The following is a 24244-nucleotide window of genomic DNA, read 5'->3' on the forward strand; positions in this document are numbered from 1 at the left end:
TATGATGAAAGTGGGGACCAAGTTTAAACGCTGAGGCTGCTGCGTGTGTGAGTGGAAACAATGCCGTAAGTGTGCACGCCGGCCTGGGAGCAGAGTGATTCTGACCTTGAGCATGTCCAAAGCGGGACACCAGGCCAGGGCCTCGGAGGGTTATCATGGTGACACGTCCCCCACCAGCCTGCAGGGGATGGGCACCTGCCCCCGGCCCCAGCCCCAGCACGGCCTGCATCTTTCCTTACAGCCCTGGGGAACCAGCCCGGGCCCTCTCGTCCTGCCACTCACACACCGGGACCACTCCTGCTGACAGAGGCTTGGGGGGGTCACCCCTCGAGGGCCCCGTGACGTGCAACCAGGGTGGCATTCATTTGGCTCAGCCCAAGGTCAAAATGAGTAAGAGGACTTAAAAATTATTCTCTAGAAAAAATCATTTAAAGTGGACTGTTTCGTTTTACTTGGTCAGAAGCATTTCCTAAGATGGCAAATTCTTCTGCTTTTATTTCTGGTTTGTCCGTCATTAACATTTTCCCCGTTTGCTTTTTCTCTCTTTTTTTTTTACGTAATCCACATCCATTTACGCGCGCACACACGTTTTGATGGCAGCTATAGAAAGTGCACACGTCAGGACACTTAGCTCCTAAGCCCTCAGCCTGCGTCTCCTGAGGACGAGGACGTTCTTGTACATTTGAGCACAGGGGAGCCAGGACCACCCTGAGAACACAGACGTCCGTTCAGGGTCCGTTCAGGGACAGCCCAGCACATGGGCCATTTTCATCCTTCTGGTTACTCTGAAGTGAATTTCCTACAGCATTTTTTCCCCCAGAAGGAATACAGTCAAGGTTCAATCGTTACATTTCTTTTTATTTCTCTTTTAGTATCAAACGCCCAGCCCATCCCATCCCCACTTAAAATTTTCTCTCAAGGCCCAAAAAAACGGACTGGGGGGACTTCCCTGGCAACCAACACAGGGGGTACTGGTTCGCTTCCTGCTCAGGAACTAAGCTCCCATGTGTCCCATATTGCTGCCAAAAAACTAGAATTCCCCGAGAAGCCAGCCCTTTGTCACGTAGACCCCTGCACATGTCCGGCAGGCTCCGTGTGGCCGGGGCCAGGGAAGCACACTCAGGGACGGGCCCTCCCGGCTTCGCCGTGGGACAGCGGTCAGCGCACGGCTCAGGCCAGCGATGCTTGGTCACCAGTTACAACCGAGGCCCGCACAGGCACGTTGTCACCTTCGTGATGATCAAGGGAAATTAAGGACATCTTACAATGGGGAAAAAATGCGGCAAAATGTGAATTTCCTGTTCCCCACCAATATATTTGCCTAGTGGGTCAGGCCTGTGTCAGTGATGCTTGCCAGAATCAATTATGGCAAATTGGTCATTTTCTAACTCCGTCATCCCTCCTACATGACTAGCTGGCATTCTTTAAAAACGAGCCTTCCATATTCCTCTGCCTTTTCCTGGGAATGCTCAGACTCTACCCATGTCGAGAGTGCTGAAGTGGTGACAAGTGATTCTCTGAATGGCAGTCTCGAGACGCCGTCGCTGGCCGCGGCAAGCACAGACAATGTGTTCCCGGCAGAGCCTCAGGTCGGGCAGGTGGGGGTCCCCAGCCTGTCAAGGGAGATCCTGCCAGCTGGAGGGAACCCCAGCTCCATAAACCCGGGTCTGAGGTTCAGTTTCCAACCCCCTCATCATCAGGCTTCGTGGCACGGCCCTGAGCACCCCCGTCTCGCCTCAGCAACGGTGGCGCTCCGGTAGCCTGCCAGCTGCTCAGGCACGGGGTGCAGGAGGGACGAAGCACGTCGGGCCTGGCCCGACTCAGGCCAGCGCCCCCCGCCCGCTGCAGCGGCACCCCCTCTGTGAAGCTGCTCTGCCATCTGCGTTCTCTAGTTCTCAGGCAGGTCTGTGAGCGCCCAGAATGGCAGCGGTCATTTCTCTGAGCCTCAGGATGGTTCACTAACCACGAAGTCAGTCCGTGCTCCTCTTGTTTCTCTTCTCACGGACCCTGAATCCTGCCCACTTAGGAGAATGGGCAGCATGGCCAGCTGTCCTGGTCTGTCACCCCAAGAGCTCACTGGGGGCTGCTCTCAGATGAGCAGCCCCGGGAAGCGGAACCCGCTACAGTCCAGCAGCCCCACGGACAGGCCCCGAGGGTCCCCAGCAGGGAGGTGGGGTCTGTCCCCACACTTGGCTTCCTTCTCCACAGTCCCCCCCCACACAAGTCTGCATCAATAACTTGACCAAAGAAGCCCGTGCTTATCAGTTCCACGGACAGCCTGACCTTGCAGGAGGGCGGGCACGTCTAACTTGCAGGAGGAGATTTTATGACCTAAGATGAGCCCTGCGTCCTTCAGGGGACCTGGTGTTGTGTGTGTGTCAGTCAGTCCCCAGGGAGCATCTCAGCTGGACAAAGGAGGCGCCTGTTAGTCGTCTGAGGGCAGAGCTTCCCTGTGGTTACTTCTCCCCAAAGTGCACGTTGCGGGGAGGGTGTGTCTAAAGGCATTCTTCTCCCTCAGTCCCCAATTTGCCGTGAATATGATTCAGAAGGTCTGAATCTACTTTATAATTCTTAAATACTTTTGGCTTATCCAGGACATTGTTACTATCTCTGGGGAACTATCCTTAATGAGAGTAAAACAAGACTTGCAGAAAAGCACAAGAGGAAACCAAGGTGCTGGAGGCCGGCCCGGCTCCGAGTCCGCCTGCACCGAGTGCCCGGCACCACACATCCAAAATCTGAGGGCGGGCCCCCTGAGTCCTGTTACGATCATTACTTAACTGCAGCCAGCCGCCAGAGCTCTGACTTCCTACCTAGAGCCAACTGCGAGCAGGTGTGCCTGAGGGCGTAATTATCAGAAACAAGGCTTTACAAACACCAGCTTCCCTAAGTACTTCTCCAGGGCTTACCGTGTGCAGAAAAGCAAGTTCACATGCCCGGGGCGTAGACCACGCTTATTTAACTCATCAAAAATACAATGTGATTATTTGAGATTTACGTTATCCTTGCCCGCGAACTTTTCACTGGGGGAGGAAGTACTTTGCCGTCTGGTCCCAGGCTAGCAGGGAAGACGCATATAGTGGTCGTGAGCACCCATATGCTCTTTGACTTCGATGGACAATCAGTATTTTTGTTTTTTAAACCTGTTTTCTTAATCAGATTTGATGAGCCAGCCAGATTCCCATACTACTTTAGTGACTGTGGGGCTCACTAAAGCTTGCCCAGGCAGAGGCGGCCTGCCCCGGGTCTGCCCTGAAACAGGGCTATGCCAGCCGCACCACGGGACACCCCCAGACCCATGAGACTAGAGAAGTGGGAAACACAGGGCGGACCCGGGGCGGGGCCGGCCGTCTCCTCCCGTGCCCTGTCGGGCCACACAGCACGGCCCACCTCCCCCGTGCTTGAGAGCCTCAGGCCGTGGGCGCAGGACCACCTCCCCCGAGCTCGCCAGCCGCAGGCCGTGCACGCAGGATCGGGGCAGAGGCGGAGCTGTGCTCCCTGTCGCGTGCACTCTTGCCTCGTGTCTGGGGCTTGACCTGCCCGCCTAGAGACTGGGCCGCTCGGGCCTGGAGGAAGCTGGGTCCGGGCGTGCCAGGTCGGCTCAGGCCTCAGCTTTCTCCCCAACACCAGTGGGCTCCAGCCACCTCCCTGTCGAGCTTCTGTGCCAGCTCCTGGCCCAGCCCCGGGAAGCCAGCCGACAAAGAAACAATGCGCCTGGGGGGTCTGTCATGAGCTGCTCACGCCTCTCACTGAGGTCAGCACAGCCCAGGGGGGCCTGGACTGCGGACATGGCTCCAGAAAGCAGCAGCCAACAGTGCCTGTCGAGATCCCAGAGGGGACCCACGGGGGCCCTGCTCCCCCCCTGCCTCCTGCCACCCTGATCTCCAGGCTTGGGGGGCCCGGCGGGGCCACCGGCAGAGAGACCGCTTGCACCCCGGGCCACGGACACCGTGTGACCACTGGCCCTCTCCCTGCTGGGTGGGATAATAAAGTACTTTGTTACCTGTGAGTGAGAGGCCTGATAAAAGCAACATATTATCACCCCACCTGTGATTAGGGGGCATCTGGGCACCAGCGACTCGGTCACATATATGAGTAAACATAATTTGTTTCTGTTCCCTGATTGTGAAGGTCGCGGTGGTTTAACCCCATTGGGACCGCCCCTGACACACTATCTGCTCAAACAGAACTGGGAAAGGAAACACGGCAGTCATTAAAAGCGAATTACTTTGTTTTACGAAGATAGAAGAGAGAAGGCCTCCCAGTGTGGGGGTGCTGGGACGGCTCCACGGCCCCCCAGGGGGGAGGGCAGACCACCTGCAGGGAGGGTGCTGCTAGGAGGAGACCCAGGGGGTCACGTCACCCCTGGTGCTTCTGGGAAAACCTGCGACTATTTTAAGCAGTTTTGAAAAGCTGCCAAGAATGCAGCGTGTGACGATTCACGTGTTTCCTTTACCTGTGAAAACAGGAACAGGAAACATGTCAAGGTAGTGGGAAGATTTCTGAGAGCCATGGAGCCCACCGAGATCGCTGGTTTTAATTCAGCAGAGTATGGAGCCCACCGACATCGCTGGTTTTAAATTCAGTAGAGGACTTTCTTAAAAATATCTTTATTGAAGTAGAGTTGATTTGCAGTATCATGTAAGCGTTGGGGATATAGCACAGCTTCAGTTATACATGCGTGTGTACATATATATGTAGGTGTGTGTGTATATGTGTGCATGTGTATGTGTGTGTTTATATGTGTGTATGTGTGTATATGTATATGTGTGTGTGTATATGTGTGCGTGTGTGTGTACATATGTGTATGTGTGTGCGTGTATGTGTGTGTGTTTGTGTGTGTATACATTTATGTGTATATTCAGGTTCTTTCTGTTGTAGGTTATCATCTAATACTGACAACGTGTGCTGTGCTAAGTTGCTCAGTCGTGTCCGACTTTGCGACCCCATGGTCTGTAGCCCACCAGGCTCCTCTGTCCATGGGATTCTCCAGGCCAGAATACTGGAGTGGGTTGCCTTTCCCTTCTCCAGGGGATCTTCCCAACCCAGGGATAGAACCCATGTCTCCCGTACTGCAGGCAAATTCTTTACCGACTGAGCCACCAGGGAAGCCCATATCATGTATACTACTGAGCATACGTGAATGTATATGTGTGTATATGTATACACAGGTTCTACTGAGCATACGTGAGTGTATATGTGTGTGTATACATGTGTATATTCAGGTTCTTTCCCCTTGTAAGTTATCATATACTACTGAGCATACGTGTGTGTATATGTGTGTGTATACATGTGTATATTCAGGTTCTAGTGAGGATAGCTCCCTGTGCTAGGCAGTGGAGGACTCACGTTTTGGGGGCACTGGCTCTACCTCTCAAAGTGAGAGGTTTGGCCCCCACCTCCCGACCACTGCTCTGTTGGCTCCCCCGCCCTCGGGCTCCCAGGGGCATCCCTGGCAGCAGCATGCACTGGCGCCCGTGATGGCCGGTCGGTCAGGCCTCAGGAACCCTTGGCTCTCAGGAGTCAGCTTGCTGGGCTCCTGACCCAGGCCGCCGGCTGTTGCTCCTAGACTGTTGGGCACAGAGCAGATGGGGCGGCCGGTGGGGAGGCCCTCGGACACGGGGGCGATGGTGGAGGCCACGGTGCTGGGGCAGGCCCTGCATGGTGTCCAGGGCTGCTTCGGCCGCAAGACCTGAACCGGGAGGCTGAGAGGGAGCATGGATGTGACCCGGAGCCCTTGGTTCAAACGCTGGGGAGGAGACGTGGGAAAACCAGCTTCACTCACTGGAGCCCCTCAACATGCTCAGACCTACAGGGAACACTGCAGGAAGTGTCCAAAAGGACCACAACCTACTCATTCAGCAGACCAGGCAGACTCTCAGAGCTGGACAGCAGAGCACAGGTTCCTGGGTAGGGGGCTGGGGAGGCTGGTGTTTAAGCAGGACAGAGTTAGGCTGGGGTGAGAAATGGGGAACACGATGCTGTGATGCGACTGGACACACACACGCACACACAACCAAAATGCAGGCCTGTGCACAGATGGAAATAAAGACTTCCCGCCAGCTCACAAAGCTCAGTGTGGGGGCATCAAGCCTCCTCACCCGGGAGCTTCCTGGTGGCCTCGTGGTTAGGATTTGGGGTTGTCACTGCCACAGCCCCAGTTTAATCCCTGGTCGGGAAGCTGAGATCCTGCAAGCTGTGCAGTGCAGCCAAATTAAAAAAGAGAGACTTCTCACCAGAGGGGGGGGAAAGAAGGGGCTACACTCTGACCCCCAGGAAGGATGCACACCGCCCTCTGTCTGGCTGGCCGGGATGCCCAAGCCGCATCTTGGACCACAGAGGGAGAGCCATGTGATAAAGGGCCTTGGCGCCTGGGGGTCCCGGGGCCACCAGCCAAGCCCCCGGGGGCCCAGGTGGAAGGAGACAGAGTGAACTTCTGTTCCTCGGGCTCTCCTGCCCCCTGGGGACCCCCCCACCGCAGTCCTAACTGATGAACACTGACTCCGCCCCTGCATTCCAGCAGCCCACAGGCCACGGGGGGCACGCACAGCAGTGAGAATGAGGACCCCACGGTCGCCGACTAGCACGGGCTGTGGACACCTCCAGGGAGCTGCCCACTCCTGGGGACCCACCCGGGCTTCCCACCTACAGCCTGCTCCACCCTGAGGCCCACGGCAGCAACAGCCCGGCCCTGCGGTTCTCCGTCCTCCATCCAGGCTGGCTCCGAGTCAGCAGATGAGACTTACTCCACAAATACTACCTCCATCAGGGGTCCGGGAGCCATCAGTAGGCCAGAGCTCACCCCGGCGTCCGTGCCGGCGCCGCTCAGACAGCTTCTCCCGGGTGACAGGCTGCCCGGGACGCAGCGACCTGCAGCAGCCGCCCTCAGCTCATCTCTCTCTGGGTCGGCGGTTCGGGTGGGACTCGGGGCTCCCTCCCAGGCCTGCAGTCGGCCTGTGTGTCGCCTACATCCAGCTGGCTGGCCCCTGCCCCTCCAGGGCAGCGGGCGGACAAGCCCTTTTCAAGGCCCTGGCACGTCCCATCTGCACATGCCCACTGGACCAAAGGAGGCTCAGGGCTCGGGCCGCCCAGAGAGGCGGGTTCCCGGGCGGCCGTCAGCTCACGCGCTCTCTCCTCTGTCTGACTGTCCGTCTCTCCGTTTGGCTGAAGCCCCGGAGAGAATGACCCCATGGTGCGGACACAGTGGCCCTGGGTCCGCGTGGAACCTGGCCGACCAGCCCAGCAGGGCAGCGAGTGGACAGCGGGGACACCCCAGGCAGGAGGGCTGGGCCCGTGGGGCTGACGTGGGCGCCTCCTCTGGCCCCTCCTCACATTGCACGTCCTTCACAGCTGCCCCAGGAGACGGGCGCTGCCACTCTGCCAAGCCAGGCCCTCGGGCACAGAGAGGTCACGCCCCTGCCCAAGGCCGCCCAGCCACTAAGTGCCCAGGTGTCGCCCGCACCTCTGCCTCCTGGCTTTCAGCCTGGATTCCCAAGTCCCTGGAATCCCGGCAGAGATTTCCTCCCCAGCCCACACCCCACCCACCACGGCCTTTCCCCGGACCAGCCTTGAACTGCAACCCCAAGGATCTTCACTGGAGCTCGTGGACTGGTTCTATGTCCCACCCGGGCCTGCGGCTCTGGAAGCCAAGGGCTGGTTTGTGTAACTGTCCCGTGAGCCAGTGAGTGGAGCCCAGAGCGGGTTCAACTGTTGAAGCCTCCTCTCTTCCTGTGAGACAGGGATAACCCGGTCCTCCTCCTACAGATGGGGGCGTGGGCCCTCTGGGCACAGAACACCAGTGGGGCAGGTGGTGATGGGCCTGCATCCTGTCTGGAAGCATGCACAGGCTTCCACGTCTGCGGTGAGCGAGGGAGGCGTGAGTCCAGCATCTAGAATGGCTCCTGCAGGTGGGACGTGCTGGGGGTGAAGGGCCTGCCTCCAGGTTCCTGGCAGCTCACAGACGTCTCCATGCAGGGGGATGCCACAGACCTCTCCTGCTCCCAGGGGTCTGGAAGCTTCTGTGTCTGGGGTCAGACTCCCTAAAATTGGCAGTGAACCTTTTATGTGAAAACTGTGGCTTTCTCTTCTTAAAGGCCTGAATTACTTAAGAAATCACTATACACCTAAAACTAATGCCATGGTTTAGGTCAATTATATCTCAGTGGAAAGCAAACAAAGGAGGAAAACATATCTGAAACCTATTCCTGCCTCTAAACTCCCACTTCCACCAGGCACACGCGCACCTCTGTTTTCTGGACTGACTCCGCGCCATCAGGGCTTTAAATCAGGAAATATCTGATGGCTTGGACCCGGGATATGTACTCTGTATGGTTCTTGAAGTGAAGTGAAGTCACTCAGTTGTGTCCAACTCTTTGTGACCCTGTGGACTGTAGCCTACCAGGCTCCTCCATCCATGGGAGTCTCCAGGCAAGAATACTGGAGTGGGTTGCCGTTCTTAAAGGTCTCTAATTCTTCTCTCAGGGGCAGGCAGCCTGTGCGACAGCGCCCTTCCTCAGCTTCCCACGGTGCAGGAGATGAGCCCTGCGTCCCAGGTGATGGGGGCTTGGGGCCTCCCTGCTCACTTTGCGCCTGACACCTGGTCTTCCGGCCCACATGCCTCTTGCCCTCCGTGGCGCGCGAGCTTCGTGTGTGTCAGTCTCGCCTCCCACCCGCTGTGCAGCCCGAGGAGACTGGAGATTTTTGTCTTTCACTCACCAGTCGCCCACCCTGGTGCTCAGAACCGTGTCCAGCAGAGCAGCTGTTCCAAATCTGCCAGACGACTGGGTGGTTGATGGATTTTCTGGGCTGGCTAGTATCTCTTGTGGGTGAAAAGGCTGCGGTATCACACAGGTGCCTGATCCCAGGGCTTGTGGGAATCTGACAGTTTCCCCCATCCCCAATAAATCAATCACCAGGATAAATGATCCAGGGTGGGGAAAGGTACAAAGCGGGAAAGCAGACCCAGGGTAAAAAAACAAACCACACACACAACTTACCTTTCCTTTACAGATTTAGCTGTTTAAAAACTCAACTGCAAGCTTCAGGCACTGGTGTCTCCCTTAGGAACCTTGGGTGTGCGTGTCTCCTTAGGAGGACTGGCCCCAGAAAACCCCTCGGGGTCCCCCAGGATGGACACGGGAAAGCGGGCCCTTCTCTCCTAGCAGACCCCCGAGCCAGGGCGACTGACTCTCTCTGTGCATCCTTTTCCGATGTGCTGTTTCAGCACAGAAGAAAACTTGTGCTTGGAGCCACGGCTCTGCCTCGGAAGGTGATCCCACTCAAAACCACCAGCATCTTTGCAGACTCGGAGCGCCATCCCCGCCCCCAGACGAGCCTCCTTTTCTTCTAGCCCCGGGGTCCCCATGGGGCGCCTCGGCCACGGCTTCCCGAGCCCCCCGCGGGCGGCCCTCCCCGCGCCCCAGGGCTGACCCCGCGCCCCGCCCGGCCCGCGGTCCCCCCACCGGCCCGGCGGCGATAAGGCGGCGGCCCTTTGTTCCGCCCCCAGCTGGGTAAACCGCGCCGCCGCCCCTCGCCGCGGCCGCCGGCCGGGGGGCACCTTTGTCCCGCCCAGCGCCGCGGACAATGGCCGGGGAGCCGCACATTGTCCGGCACCTTGTGTACACTCGGGGCGGCCAGGTGCGCGGCCGCGGAATGCAGGGTCGGCGCGGGGCCGGCGGGCGGGGCGCCCTCCGCCTGCCGCCCCGACCCCCACCCCGCCTGCTCGGGGGTCCCCCGCCGCCTCTGGGGTGCGCGCGGGGCGGGACGGGGCGCGGGGGCGGGGGGCCGGGGGCCGCGGGCTGGTTCTCGTTGGGGACACACCTGGCACGCCGTAAAGTGATTTACGAAGTGAAAGTGTTAATCGAGGCCACCAGCTGGAGCCCCGACCCGGCTTTATGAGTTTTATTAGGTGCCCTATTACGGAAAATAAACTTTAATCCGACCATAAAAACCAAATCTGAAAAACATATTTGCCTGCAGTCTGGAACACTGCGGCGATCTGGGCTGAGTCACACCTCGGAAGGATTAGTTTTATTGAGGGGGACACCAGGCACTGCGGGACTTTGATACGGGCGGGGGGCGCCGCGTCCCACAGGCAGCGCCCCCCCCCGCCACGTCTCCCACACCCGGCGCCGCACCCCCGGGCCCCTCCCCGCGGCCGCCCCCACCCCGGAGCGCGGTCCCCGGCCTGGGGTCTGCGGGGGGCGAGGTGGGGGCACAGGGGAGGCCGCAAACCTGGATGCTCGCGGAACCGGCCTGGGCCGCAGCGGGCTCCCCACACCAGGAGGGGCGGCGGGAGAGGGGCCCGCCCGCGCCGCTCCGGTGCTGGGGGCCGGGGTTCCCTTCCTCAGCCCCCCGGGATCCCGGTGTTCTACAGCAAGCGAGCCCTGGAAGAGCGATGGCGGGAGGTGGTGGGGGCGGGAAGAGAAGGAGGGAGAGGGGAGGAGGGGAGGCCTATCCTCGTCCCAGCCACGCGAAGGGTCTGGTAAGTAGCATTAACTACACACGTACTGTGCAACAGAGCCCTAGAATGTTTTCATCTTGCAAAACTGAACATCTTCCTCTTTCTCCCGCCCTCAGCCCCTGACAACCTCCTTTCTATGCTCTGACACTTAAGAATTTGACTATTTGAGATCCCATAGATAGGTAGAATGGACTTCCCAGGTGGCACAGTGGTAAAGAACCCGCCTGACAGGGCAGGAGATTCAGGAGACCTGGGTTCGATCCCCGAGTCAGGAAGATCTCCTGGAGGAGGAAATGGCAACCCCCTCCAGGGTTCTGGGCAGGAGAATCCCATGGAGGAAGAAGCCTGGCGGGCTACAGTCCACAGGGTCACAGAGAGTCAGACACAGCTGAGCACGCACACACTACTACACACGTGTAAGTAGAATTATGCACAGATCAGCGTGCTTGTCTCCTGTGACTGGCCTGTTTCACTGTCGTGTCCTCAGTGTTTGTCCCTGTTGTAACAGGGGTCAGAATTTCCTTCTTTTTAAAGGCTCAACGCTATTCCACCGTTTATATGTGGCTCCCATTTTCTTATCTGTTCATCTGTTGACAGACACTTACGTGACTTCCACCTCTTGGTTATCGAGACGTTACAATGAACATGGGTGTGCAAATATTTCTTCCAGACCCTTTTCAATTCTTTTGGATATACACCCGGAAGTAGAGTCTCAGGGTCATATGGTAATTCTAGGCTTTTATTGCTCTTGTTCTTGTTTTTTTTTTTTTTCAGGCCAATCCATACAGTTTTCCGCAGTGGCTGCACTATTTTACATTCATACCAACAGAGCGTGGGGGGATCCAATTTCACTATGCCCTCCCCCACTCCTTATCTTCTTTTCTTTTTTCTATAATAAATCCTAACAGGCAGGCGGTGAGAGCTCATCGTGGTCTTGAGTTGCATTTCCCTGATGATTGGTGATGCGAATTCCTGCGCTTGTGGACCATCTGTGTATTTTCTCCAGAGAAATGCCCTTTCAGTTCCTTTGCCTATTTTTAATCGAGTTGTTTTTTGTTGTTGAACTGTAGTTCTTGATATATTCTGGGTGTTAATCCTTATCAGAGATTTGATTTGCCAATGCTTTCTTCCTTCCCAGGCTGCCTCTCTTCCTGTTGATCGTTTCCTTTGCTGCACAGGAGTTTTAACTGTTGACATGCTCCCATTTGACTGTCTTTGCTTTTGCTGTCATACGAAGTCTTTCCTGCTGATCTTTCCAGGCTGACTTCAGCCTGGGTGCAAGATGCAGGAAGGCCAACCTGGAAGGAACAGCCCCATTTTGTCGACTTTCTCGCCTTTTCTGCACTTTGGACTCTGAGCATAACGCTGCTCAGGGCCTCGGACCCTGGGCCGGAGCTCTGCGAGGGCTGTCCCGTCCATCGCTGGGTCTCTGTCACAGAGAGCTTTAACCACATTTTCTCACCCACGCTGGAGGCAGTGGCCCACGACGAGAACTGAGGACCCCACCCCCCACGCCATCATGGTTAAGAGAACCTGAGCCCCGAGTAGCACCCTGGGTGGACAGTGGCCGGCCGGGTTCCCAAAGGGCAGGATCCCTCTTGGACAGGCCCGCGCTGTCGGGGGCAGCAGGGTCCGCAAGGCGGCCCCGTGCCGGTGGACGGCGGGAGGCGCCCCCAGGCACTGGGGCTCCAGGGCCGGAGGCCCGCACGGCCGCCCCATGGCCAGGCAGGGCTTGTCTGGAAGCAGTGCTTCGTCCCCCTCGGGGCCCGGCTGCGAGGACCTGGCTCGGGGTCCTGGGACCCGGGTCCTCCAGGCGGCAGGGCCTCTCCCCCTGATGCGACGGAGTGCGGCTGGCGGCTGCTCACTCGGCGGAATGAATTGTTCGCTGTGCCCGGAGTGGGTGAGGATGAGCCAGTGATTATATTTAAATTTGCTATAATTGATTTGGGGAAGAGCTACTGTGACAAGAAAGAATTGATCATTAAATTTATTAGCGAGATAAATTCCGTCGCGATTAAGCCGCTGGCTGGAGACGCTGGGGCCGCGGGCGGGTCCCGCCTTCCCGGCCAAGTCCCCGCGCCAAGCCGGGCTGGCTCCGCAGGGGGCGCGGGCGGGGTCGTCACCACTCTGCCTCCCCGCCCTGCTCTCTGCCCCCCTGTCGCCGGGGGAGCAGACGGTTCCCGGGCTTCAGGAGGGTCCAGCCTTGGGGTGGGGGAAGGACCCTCTGCCGAGGCCGGATGCCCACCCCGCTCCAAGGCCGCCGCCCGGCGGGGGCGGGGGCGGTGTTAAGACGGGAGGGGTGGGGCGCCGACGCCGGGCGGGCCGGGAGGGGGGGCGCAGGGGACTATACCCCAGATGTGCAGCCTGCCGGGCCGAGATGGCTTCGGGCTGAACTGAGCAATGTGGTAGAAATTACAGCGAAATGCACAGGGAGGGCAGGTTTCCTCAACCCCCAGGGCGTCTTTCCCGTCCCCCCCCGCCGTTTCCCACCCCTCTCCTGGGGCTCTCGGGCTCTCCCCCCAGTTGCAAACCCAGTCCCGGTTCCCCCACCTTTGGACCCCGGGCGGCCAGGCCCGGCCCCGCCGCCCGCGCCGACAGCTGCGCCGGCCCGGCTCCCAGCAGCGCCGCGCCCCCGGCCGCGGCTAGCCCGCGTTTTATGGAAGGAGCCGGGGTGATAATGAGCTGCCAGCGAGGATATTAATCTCACCCGGCCCTGAAGTCGAGGAGTGGCCCCGCTCGCCCGCGCGGTAATCACCCAAATGAAACTGCAGGCCCTTCTGAACTCATTTATCTGCCGGGAGTGGGGGGCCCGCGGAGGGGCAGGGGACGGGAGGGGCGCGCCCCGGCCCAGGTGCGGGCGAGGAGGAGAGACACGGGAGGGGCAGGCAGCTGGGGGAGCAGCAGGCCCGGGCTCACCTGTTTCCTCCGGCCCGGGGCGGCCGGCCGGTCACGCGGGGGAAGGGGCGCCGCGGAGGCCGCGCGGGCATGTGTGCCGCACATGGCGAGGGCCCGGCTCTGCCCGTGATGGATGGCGCGCGCGGCCGGGTTGATTAACCCAGAGCCGCCGCGGCCCGGCTGGAGCGTTCTCGCCTTCCGCTGCATTCCTCGCGGGCGGCGGTTTGCACGGATCCGGGAGAACCAGCCCTGGCCGGCTCGAGGCGCTTCGGGAGAGAGGGCCGGGGTCGGAGAGGAGACTCGCCCCGCTGTCCGAGGCCGTCCCCGGCAGGGCGCGCAAGCAGCGCCGCCGCCAAACGGACCCTAGAGACCAGTGTAGTCATTTGAAGCTCCTTTTCTGAAACATTAAAAGAGTGTGTTTCCACTTCTGGGGCGCCCGCAAAGCAAGAAGATCCTCATAGAACTAGGAAAACAAACACGCGGCGTCCAGAGTCACTCCTCTGAGATGCTCGCATCCGCCACGTATGTGAGCCGGCACGTGGACGCGCGCTGACAGCTGGCCTCGGGGACTTTTAGCGACACTTGTACTTGCGACTCCTCAGCAGCGGGATCAAGTCCCCCACCCCTGGCCTCAAGGTCCGGAGGAGGTGGCGGTCCTGACACCCATTCGCGATTCTGATTTTCACCTTCTGCTGTCAACTCAGGAATACGGCCCACCCCATCATTTCAGCAACAAAACAGTAAAAATTGCTTTCACAACTCCCCTCAAAAGACTTGCACTCTCATCCAGTAAAAAAAACCAATTTATTTTACATTCCATCGTGGGCGATGGCAGGAGCTAAATGATAATTTAGCATGCGTAAGTAGACATTTCTTTATATATATATATATATATTTATAAATACAATATACAAAAATAAAGACAATACAGTTTGGGGGTGCCCAGCAGTTTGAACGCTCATGACATAAAACCCCTCTTCCCAATAAACATAAGCACAAAACATTGTTTTCTTTTTCCAACACTCAGAAGAACGGAGTATGTGGAGAAGGTTTCAGGTTTCGGACGGAGGTCGTTTAACACTGCAGGTTTCCGACCTCACCATTCTGGAAGAGGGGAGCCGGGAGGCACCCCGGATGGTCGGTTCTTCTCAGAAACGCCTCCGCCCAACGCAAGCCAAATTAAATTATAAAGAACAAGAGTTCGAGTTTGAACCTGCTGGGCCTCCCTCTCCGTCCCTTGAAAACGGACCCAGAAGGGCAGCCCCCAGGACCCCGCGCCTCGGCTCGCGGGCCCGGGGGCGCGGGTGAGGTCGCGGCGTTCCGGGCCGCCGGCGCGGGGCCCCTACTGGGACGGGGGCTGGTGGCCGGGCCCGCCGGGCCGCGGGGGCGGCGAGTCGGCCCCGGAGGAGCAGTCGGAGGAGGCGGCGCGCGCGCCGGCGCCGTTGCTGTAGGGGAAGCGGTCCTCCTCCTCGTCGTCCTCGTCATCCTCGGGCTCACTGTCCCTCAAGTCCCGCAGGCGGCGTGCACCGCCCTTGTCCCCGGGCGCCGGCGGCCCCAGCGGCTCCTCGTCCCCCGGGTCCTCGGCGCCGCCGCCTTTGCCCCCGCCGCCGCCGCCCTTCTGCTTCTCGGCCTCCTGCGCCGCCTGCTCTTTGGCCTTCTTGCTGCGCTTCCACTTCATCCGCCGGTTCTGGAACCAGATCTTCACCTGCGGGCGCGCGCGGCGTGAGAGGCCGGCCGCCTCCCTGCCTGCCTGTCCCTCTCCTGCGCCCCGGCTCCCGCACCTGGCTGTGCCCCGCCATCGCCAGGGCCTGGGTGGGGTTCCCTTTAGAGGGTTCAGGAGCTCCAGGAGACTCGGACACGGGCTGTGGGCTCTGAGGAAGCTCAAACCAAGACCCCCGCCACCCCCGAGATCTTCCACCTGCAACCTCGGTCTGCGCGGTAAGGGCCGGGGCAGCTATGCTGCCCGCACCGCTGAATCTCAAGATGCCCCCTCCTCTCTTTCTTTTCCCGGATCGAACAAAATTGCTCTAATATGGCTTGAGGACCACCTGCTTCCAAACAGGGTGTGTGCCTGAGCGTGTGTGTGAAAATTCCTGGGCCCACCAGAACCGGCTGACTCCGACCCTGGCATAGGACCCCTGGGGGAGAGGTGAATCCACACCCTAAGGGTCAATAGGCGCAGCTCCAGGAGCCCAGGGAGGCCCAGGGTCAAGAGAGCAGAGGCGACAGGGGGTGCGGGGGCTGCAGCGTACCTGGGTCTCGGTAAGCATCAGTGAGGTGGCCACCTCGAAGCGTTTGGGCCGCGACAGGTACTTGTTGAGCTTGAACTGGTGCTCCAGCTCCAGCAGCTGCTGACTGGTGAAGGCGGTGCGGGGCCGGCGGCACTTCCCCAGCAGGTTGGACTGCGCCTGGGCTGGGGTGGGAGAGGCTGTCCGTGGGGCTGGAGCAAGCCAGGGCCAGCAGCGCCCCTCACACCCCGCTGCCCACTGCTCGGGCCCTGCAGGGGTGCCACTCAGTCTTCAGTGTCGGCACTCCCTCCCCAGGGAGGCCCTGGAGCCCCAGACCCCACGGCCAGGTGGACCCAGACCGTCTGGGTTTAACGGGACCAAATCTTTTCATCCCAGGCAGGGCTGGGTGTCCTATCGACCAGGCTCGCCGTCCCCCCTCAGGTGGGTGTTGGTGGAAAGCAGGTGGACAGAAAGGCAAGTAGCAGAGGCCCAGAGTCCACCCCCTGCCCGCTCTGCCCAGCGCCTTCCCCCCAACTCAGGCCCAAACCCACACAGGCCCTGGGAATCACTTCCTGCTCCTTCCGGGTGCAGAATTCCCACCACCACCTCCTTACGTACAAAACGAGCAGAAGGAGAAAAGGCGGAGAAAGAGGAGGAAGGGAGGAGGGAGGAAAAGGACCAGATCGTGGGCCTAAGCATGTGCTCCTCCTGTAAAGTGTTTTCTAACAATGCTGCCTGGTCCCTAGGGGCAGGGCCTGGGACAATTGGAAGCCTTTCAGGACAATTCTCATTACGCAAATTAAAGGCCTGGGCACAAGGGGGATCCGGCTTTCTGTGTGTTCAAGGAGGTCTCTCTGCTTTATTTACATAATTTCACACGGTTACATCACAGAGAATTTTATGACCTCAAAACGAGACTTCCCTTGATTTCCCAGGAGCCTGACAAGTGTTAGACAATAAAAGAAAGGAAAGAAGCAGCCAGCCCCGGGCAGGCCAGCCCAGGCTCCCCTGGGATGGGCAATTTGCTTTATGGGAAGGCCCACGCCCCCTGCTTTAGTTAAACAAGGCCCCGAATTCCCAACTTGACAATACATTAGAACTTTAATTAAAAGGCTGGCTCTGAAGGGACCATTTGGGAAATGCCATCCGATGGCTGAGACACCAGTTGAAACCAAACAGGTTTTCCTGCGAGAACCCATTCCGCGGCATCCTTGCCTGTTCGTATTGCCTTTTAGGATTTGGTGTTCAGATTCTTTCTTTGCACTTAAAGCTGGCTGGGTTTTAATTAGCTACCTCCGGGTCAAGATTAGGAATAAGAATGCGTGAAGCATGTTGGCAAAGCGATGGGGTTTTAGTCGATTTTCTGGGCAGCCTTGGGCTCCATGCAGGCCAGAGAAAACAGCCGGGTGGCCAGGGAACCCAGTTGGGGGTGGGGGGCAGCCGGTGTGCACAACCCCTCCCCCCGGGCCCCCCATGGCAGGAGGCTAAGCCTGCCGGGTGCTGGGAGATACCGTCAGAGTGGAAGATGGCTGGGTGGCATTTCATCAGAAGGGGTTGCTGGGCTCAGAGGCCAGCCCCCTAGGGCTCCCTGGGTTTGGTGGACCGGGGTCAGCAGTTCAGATGTGCCTGAAGCTGTGGATGCGAGAGCCAGCTTGCCCTCTGCCTGGCTGGGGGCCCGGAGGGGTAGCCCCATGGAAGGGAAGGGTGACTATCAGGGCCTTCTGGGAGCTGAGCTGGGCCAGCCTGGGGCGCGGAGGGCAAACAGCGCACATGCTGGGCTTTTCTCACCCCGCTGTGACTTCTCCAGCCTGTGGGATCCTAGCTTTTCTCTGTTTAGTCACAACCATCACTTCTAGCAGAGGAATCTGATTTCTGGCAAGTGTTTATTTCTGTTTTCTTTTTCGCTCCTCCCCCCCACCCCACCATGCCTGCATCTCCCTAGTCTAAACAAATTCACTCAGACGGAAATAATGGGGTCTCTTTGTTTGGGTGTTTGGCCGCTGCTCGCTGCTCCAAGCGTAAGGCCTCACGCATCTTCCACTGAGCGGAGCCGGGGTGGAGGGAGCAGACCCGAGATCCACACTCTCCGCAGCTCCAGTCCTGGCCCCGGCCGGCGCAGGCCAAGAAAGCCTGAGAGAGACCCAGGCCCCGGAGAGGTGTCCCACCTGGGTGGCGAGTTCGCCGCCCACAGTCGGGCCGCTCTGAGGTTGGGGGTGGCCAGCCCTCCCCGGCTGCAGTCTCGGGAGGGGTTCCCGCTGTGCTGGGCGCGCTGAATTCGAGGTGGGCGTGGGCTGCTCAAAGCCCCTTAGGAGGTACCCCAAAGTAGGAGGGTGCATCTCCGGCCCGCTGGAGCATGCCATCTCCGTTCAGACCGGGCCACCCGCATTCCTGGGCCTCTCCCCCGCCCCCCCGACCGGTGGCTTTCCAGAGGCGGGCACAGCCCCGCAAGGGCCCCGGTCTTGCGTCTCCAGCCTCTTGAGGCTCATTCCTCCTTTCCTACTCTGGGAGCTCTCCCTCTCCTGGGAGGGACCCGGAGTCTCTCCAGAGCCCAGAATGCGGGACCGAAGTCACGGTCGTTTCTCTGAGCGTAAAGCCCTGGTTTCGGTGGCCTCTGATTCCCAGGCACGCCTAACTCGGCTCGCCTTCCCCCACCACTTCCTTCTCCTCTAGCCTGCCGGTTAATCATTAGATTTTAGTCTCACACCTCCAGCTGCCCCTTCCCGTTAAGGGAGGAAGAGAATAAGGACCGCGCGTGGCCATATTTTCGATCGCAGGCGATCCCACGCCGCGCAGCCCGCGCGAGTCCTCGCAGGCCCCGAGCGGAGCCGAGGCGGCCTGGGGGCGCATCCACAGCTCGCTCGGGGCAGACAGCCGGGGCAGGAGATGCCGGGCGGAGGATGCGCGGGAGAGCCTTCTGCCCGTGCTCGCCACCCCCGCCGCCGCCCCGTTTGCTCCTCGCACCACAGGCTCGGGGCTGCGCGGTACTCACAGTTGAAGTCCGGCATCTTGGGCAGGATCATGCCCGCGGTGGACGCACGCAGCCACTGGTCCAGCTGGAAGGTGCCGGCGCCCAGCTTGATGGGGTCGGCGGGGTGCGCGGGGTGCGCGCCCTGCACCTGCGGGTACGAGTAGGAGAGCGCCGGGTGCTGCCCGGCCAGCGCGGCCGCCGCCGCCGCCGCCGAGTAACCGTAGACCGGGTGACCGTAGAGCGCCGCCTGCGCCGGGAGCCCCGCGCCGCCCTGCGCGCCCCCCGGATGCAGCCCCAGCGCCAGGCCCCCGGCGGCCGCGGCGGCGGCGGCAGCTGCGGCGGCGGCGGCGGCGCCGGGGTGCGCGTGGTGGTGGGGCCCCCCAGGCCCGCCGCCCGCCCCGCCGCCCGCTGCGCCGCCCGCGCCGCCCGCTCCCAAGAAGCCGGGTTTGGGCAGCAGCGCGCAGTGCGCGGCCAGCAGGCGCGGCGGCGAAGGGCTGTCTGCGCGCAGGCGGTCGGCGGGCGCCGCGGGCGGCTCCGAGGACGTCGGGCTGCAGCTGCCGCTCGCCCCGCCACTCGCCCCGCCGCCGCCGCCGGGTCCAGCTGCGGCGGCCGCGAGCGACGTGACCAGGGCCAGAGGCGCGGTCTGCGCCGAGGCCCCTCGCGGGGGGTCCACTGCCAGCAGCGCGTCGATGCGGAAATTTTTGGATTTTTCCATCGGCTCGTTAGGGGCCGGCGATCGGCGCCGGGCGGTGCGGAACGCGGCCGCGTGCCGGCTCGCGGAGTCCGTGCGCGGCGGCCGCCGGCCCCGGGGCTCGGTGTGGTTACGATTATTTGCCAGTAATCAAAGTGGCCGCCGGAAACTCAGCCGAGGGCGACCATGGCCCGAAAGCCTCCTCCGGGCGGGCCCGCCGGGGCCGCGGTCACTCGCGCCCGCACGGAGCCCACGCGAGCTCTCGGCGCGCCGGGGCCCGGGAGCCCGGCTCAGCGCTGCAGCCGCGGGCGAGCGCGCCGCTGGGGCCCCCGCGCCCCTCCGCGCACTTGAAGCGCAGCGCGGCCGCCGATTGGCGCGCGCGGCGGGGCCGGGGGCGGGGCCCCGGGCCGCCATTGGCCGAGGGCTGCACCTGTCAGCACCCCGGCCGCCCGCCGCCCCGCCCCCGCGCCGCGGGGTCCTAAAGAGCGCGGGCTGTCGGGCCGCGGGGGCGGGGCGGGGCGGCGAGGGGCGCGCCCCCACGGTGCCTGCTCGCGCTCCTGCGGCTGCGGAGCGGGCCGGCGGGTGCTGGCCGCCCTACCCGGGTCCAGCGTGCGTCCTGTCCCTCCTCCCCGCCAGCACTTGAGGGTGCCCACCTGTGCCGGGAGAGCCCACGCGGCTTCCACATCTGGCGGCCCTGCTTGCAGAGGGTCCCCGGCCCTGCTCCGAGGTCTCGAGACGCGCGGGGGGGTGGGCGGCTGTGTTCTTGCCGCCGGTCCCCCTCCTTCTCTGGGACTTCTGTGAGGCTCAGGTGTTGCGTGTGTGGTGGGGTGCACACGTACCCTCGCCCTCAGCCCTCTCGGGTCCAGGTGAAAATCTGCAATACCCAGGTGGGCTTGCAGGCGTCGCCCACCTGCCCTGGGGCAGGCCCTCGACTTCAGAGGTCTTCCTTTCGGCCAGGGACACCCGACTGTGCGCACTAAGCACGCGGGCCCACCCCGGCCCTGGAGAGCCCAGCAGGGCCGCAGGCCTCCGAGGCTGGTCACTCTGATTCTGCTGCCCCGAGGCCCTGGGCCGGACGATGCAGGCTCTCTTCTGCCTGCAACTCTGGGAAATTGGAGGAAAGGGCTTCCCTCATCCGGAGCAGGGCAGTGGGGTGAGCGTCCAGCCATCACCTCCGTCCCCCATTCGCACTTCACATATTTACAGTAAAAAACACTTCCAAGGGCTTTTTGAAGCGGGAAGAATGACCGTGCAGGTCCAGGAGCCCAGCGGCCACCAACGCCAGGCTTTGTCAACGGCTCCGCTAGACCTAGTAGTTATCTTCTCCAGACCGATGTGAGAATTCGCGAGGGAGTTTAGGTTCTGGAAGCCTGGCTTCCCCTGCAGGTGAGAGGTGACTAAAGGACAGGAAGGGGCTGTGGGAGGGGCCGAGAACCAAGGGAAAATAAAACACAGGGCCAGGTAAACTTTACAATTAGCAGGTCAGGTTGCTACAGAGAGATTATTAGTGGTAAATGCAGGGACCAAGTCCTTTCCCTTCAAAGGCTTTTCCCGAGGAGAGAGAGGATCGCAGTGACTCCTGGCTCGGGGGTGAGCAGTGTTTCCTTTTCACTCTAACAGGGCAGATCCGAGACCCACAGGACTAGAAGGAAGATTAGGAGGATAGGGGCAGATAAGTGACAGCAACTGGAATAAATGTTACACAGTTTTGCAAGAAACGGCAGCTTTGACGTGGTGTTTATCTTCTCTAGATCATGTCTCTGTGGTGGTAAAGGTGCAGTCGGCCTTCCTCTGAGTGGAGAGAGTGGTGGACTCATATCCCTCGGACACCTGCTGTGTGCCACAGGCATTCTAGAATTATCTTACTTCATCCTCACGGTGATGTCTGATGAAGGGTTTCTCATCTGTTTCACAGGATGCAGATTCAAAGAGGTTGAAGCTTTCGTCCCAGCAAACTTGTGAAGCCTCAGAGTTTGAAATGAGATGGGTTTCACATTCCGACCTGCTGTCCCCAGCTCTCCCGGCGTCCCCAGCCCTGTTCCCCATCCTGTCCTCTCTGGGGAAGGAGGGTTTTACAAGGAGACCTGAAGTGGCCAGCAGTTCTGGACAAAAGACCTTCTTCACCCTTCGAGGGAGGGGGACAGTGATTTTGTTGCCACTCTGCAACCCTCTCCATCGCTCTGCCCAAGACCAAGTGAGCAGAGAACAAACGTGGCCCCGCCTCTGATGGGGGCGTTTAGCCCCGGGGCAGCCGCCTTTCCCCAGCTCATCACCTCCCCCTCCCCCACCTGTGCTGCAGGTCGCTGGTCCTGAGAGCAGCGATTTAGGAGGTTGTGGCAGGGGCATGAGTGCAAGGTAAACATCCCAAAGTAGACTGCCTCTCTGCAACCTGAAATAACCGCTGCCAGGGTTATTTGGTTAGTTGGTGATGGGGTGTGCAGGCTAGACTTCATAAATCACCCCATCTTTAGCAAAAAAATCGTTCTTTTTTTAAAAAATATAACTCCTAGAGGACTTCACATTACCTTTTTTTTTGTTCTCCAGTAACTAGGCTCCCGAACTCACATAACCTTCACCTCCCCTGGGCTTCTACTCTGCCTGGACCAGCTGGTAACCCTGCCTGAACAGAGTGGACACTGTATGTGAGACCTGGCCTGAACCGGGTCACCTGGTTACCCTGAGTCCACACCACCTGAACGGCCCAGGTTGCCCTGGGTGCCTCTCTGAATGCAGTGTGATTGCAGATGTAGAAGCTTCTTTATCTTGATGAGTTTTTCTTTGTCTCGAAAAGTCAGGGTTAGACAAAATGTACTCTACATGCTAAAGAACTTTAAAATGGTCCCACACACTGTTTATGTTGAGAATTAGGGGATACATACGGGAGGTCTCTGTGAAGTTGGACGAGAAGAGAGAGGCAGAGAGATGAGAGGTCTGGGAGGTTTGGGGTCTTTGTGTGGTTTACGACGTGTGAAGCTGAGCACACCGGGCTCTTCCTGTTTCCAGCATCTGTATTGACCCAGCCCAGCTGGCTTTGAAGAAGGTTTGGGGCAGACAGGAGCAGGCTCGATCTGGGGAAGGGCCTCAGCAAGAGATCAAAGGTCTGGTCTGAGCGGTACCCCTGGCCTCAGTCTTCAGGTGCCGGGGCCACAGGGAGGACCCTCCATTTCCCAGGAGAAGCGGCGTCCGAGGCCTGCTGCGCCTCCCATCAAGCTGCCTCCTGCCCCTGCCCCTCCGCCCCGGGCAGCGCGTCCCTTTGACACCGAACACTGCCTGCACCCACCTTGCTCCACAAGAAAGGAGAACTGGAGATGTTGACAAACCGCTGGGAAAGAAAGAGCTGTTGTCAGCCATGTGTGTTCGTGTCTGGAACGTACATGTGGAGCTGGGATAAAACCTACATGTCAGGTGTTCGGCTGACGGCAGGCAGCCATCTTACTTCATCAGTTATAGTTTGCCTCCTTCCCCGTGAAGGGGACGGGCGCAACAGAGCGGGAACACGCGGGCGACTCTATCCCGCTGGCCCTGGGACACGGGCGGGAAGACTTTTCCTGGGAACTGTTCTGCCCAGCTCCCCCCACACCCCCCAGAGCTCGAGGTTTCCAGAGTGGAGACCAGGGCGGGTGCAGGTGATTCAGCCTGACCCGCCCAAACCGTGCGCTGCTCCCGGGGCTAACTCTGCTGAACTTCAGCTGAACCACCACGCCGGGCGTCCTTCAGGAAACGGGCACCGGGGTGCTGTGTCACCTGCCGGGGTCAGGACCTAGGCTTTCGGACTCAAACCCGGGCAGTCAGGTTACTCTGCAAAGATGCTGGTGAGGAATCCCCAGGTCTGTCAGGGCGGAGGGGCAGGAGGGTGAGGCAGGAACTGTGTGAGGCGCTGGGGACCGGTGCAGGAGGGGCTGGGGTCACTGGAGGGCAAGCTGGGGGGCGGGGCGGGCCACACAGGTGTCCCCCGACCCCCAGTAGCAGAGCCGGAGAAGGGGTGCAAAGGTGTGTCATGGTTAGTGTGCCCTTTGATTCACCGACCTCCCCCTAGACCCAGGCGCTTGGCCAGTTAAAGGGACTGGGAATGGCCCACAGGACACGCTGGAGGTTCCCCACTCCAGGCTGTGAGTAAGCCAGGTGCCTGGGCTGGAATCCAGCCCACCTCCGGGCGTCCCTGGGGTCTCGGTCTGTCCCTTTCCAGCTGACTCAGCCTCAAAGCAGGGGCCCATTGATGAGGGCTTGCTAAGAAGTCCAGAGGATGCCGCGGGGTTTACATTCCCATCATTGGAACAACCCAGCAAGCTACCAGCCTTCTATTTTTGGAAATTTCCTCCAAACACAAAAATATCTGCCTTACTCTGGGACTTTGGGCAGCCTTCCATCTTCCCGGACACCAGGGCGAAGGCACAGGCGTGGGGTATCCCTAGAGTGTTCCCAACCCTGCAGGTCTCCTCCCACCAGGGAAGGAAGAGCTATACCCAGGCTTTCTGTTGCACAAATTCAAACCTCCCGGGTTACAAAGAGAAACAATACCGCCCCCAAAATTCAGGAGCAGGGAGGAAGCTCACTGGAGCCCCTTGAGGGGGTAAACAACCCTCAACCTAGAGGAGCAGCTTCCCGAGAAGACCACATCTTGGCCAGAGGATTTAAATTCAATGTAACTTAGCTGTAGGTTCACGTGGCGGCCCCTGCCTCGTGCTGTTGGCAGAAACGAGGTGTGTAGCAGGCACACCTGCGAAGCCAGCTTTTTCAGAGCTCAGAGGCCCGCAGGACCCGTCCATACCTGCAGCTCTCATGAGTGAGTCCTGAATCTGGGTGATTTCTTGTTTTAAAACCGAGAACAAGGCTTATCTGCATGTGTCTGCTCACCGAAGAGCAGCTTGCTAAGGTGTTCGGGCAGCACTGACACACCTCTCCACCCTCAGCACCGCCCCCCCCCACAACCCACAGAGGCAGAGAGGCTGCAGAGCCCAGGCCAGCAGGTCTGGCCCCTGGAGGTCAGACGGCACAGACTG

The 24244-nt window shown here is 60.1% G+C and overlaps 1 protein-coding gene across 1 annotated transcript; it reads right to left on the reverse strand.

The window, feature by feature from the left end:
* Positions 1-14568: 14568 nt before the first annotated feature.
* On the reverse strand, positions 14569-19369 carry MNX1 (motor neuron and pancreas homeobox 1). The gene is made up of 3 exons (XM_055420343.2): positions 18575-19369; positions 15610-15770; positions 14569-15062 (listed from the first exon to the last, which is right to left on the reverse strand). Exons 1-3 carry the CDS (start codon positions 19266-19268, stop codon positions 14700-14702), a joined length of 1218 nt encoding a protein of 405 aa, XP_055276318.1. The 5' UTR covers positions 19269-19369; the 3' UTR covers positions 14569-14699.
* Positions 19370-24244: the final 4875 nt, after the last annotated feature.

This window comes from Moschus berezovskii, chromosome 3 (genome assembly GCF_049115385.1).
Source record: "Moschus berezovskii isolate FMDL1 chromosome 3, NW_MosBer_1.0, whole genome shotgun sequence".
Taxonomy (NCBI): domain Eukaryota; kingdom Metazoa; phylum Chordata; class Mammalia; order Artiodactyla; family Moschidae; genus Moschus; species Moschus berezovskii.

Excerpts from the sequence above, each read along its gene's own strand:
- MNX1 (XM_055420343.2), bottom strand. The coding sequence starts at position 19,268 with ATGGAAAAATCCAAAAATTTCCGCATCGACGCGCTGCTGGCAGTGGAC. Across the intron at positions 15,771-18,574 it reads CAAGATGCCGGACTTCAACT|CCCAGGCGCAGTCCAACCTG; the intron begins GTGAGTACCGCG and ends CTCCCACCCCAG. Across the intron at positions 15,063-15,609 it reads TGATGCTTACCGAGACCCAG|GTGAAGATCTGGTTCCAGAA; the intron begins GTACGCTGCAGC and ends GCGCGCCCGCAG.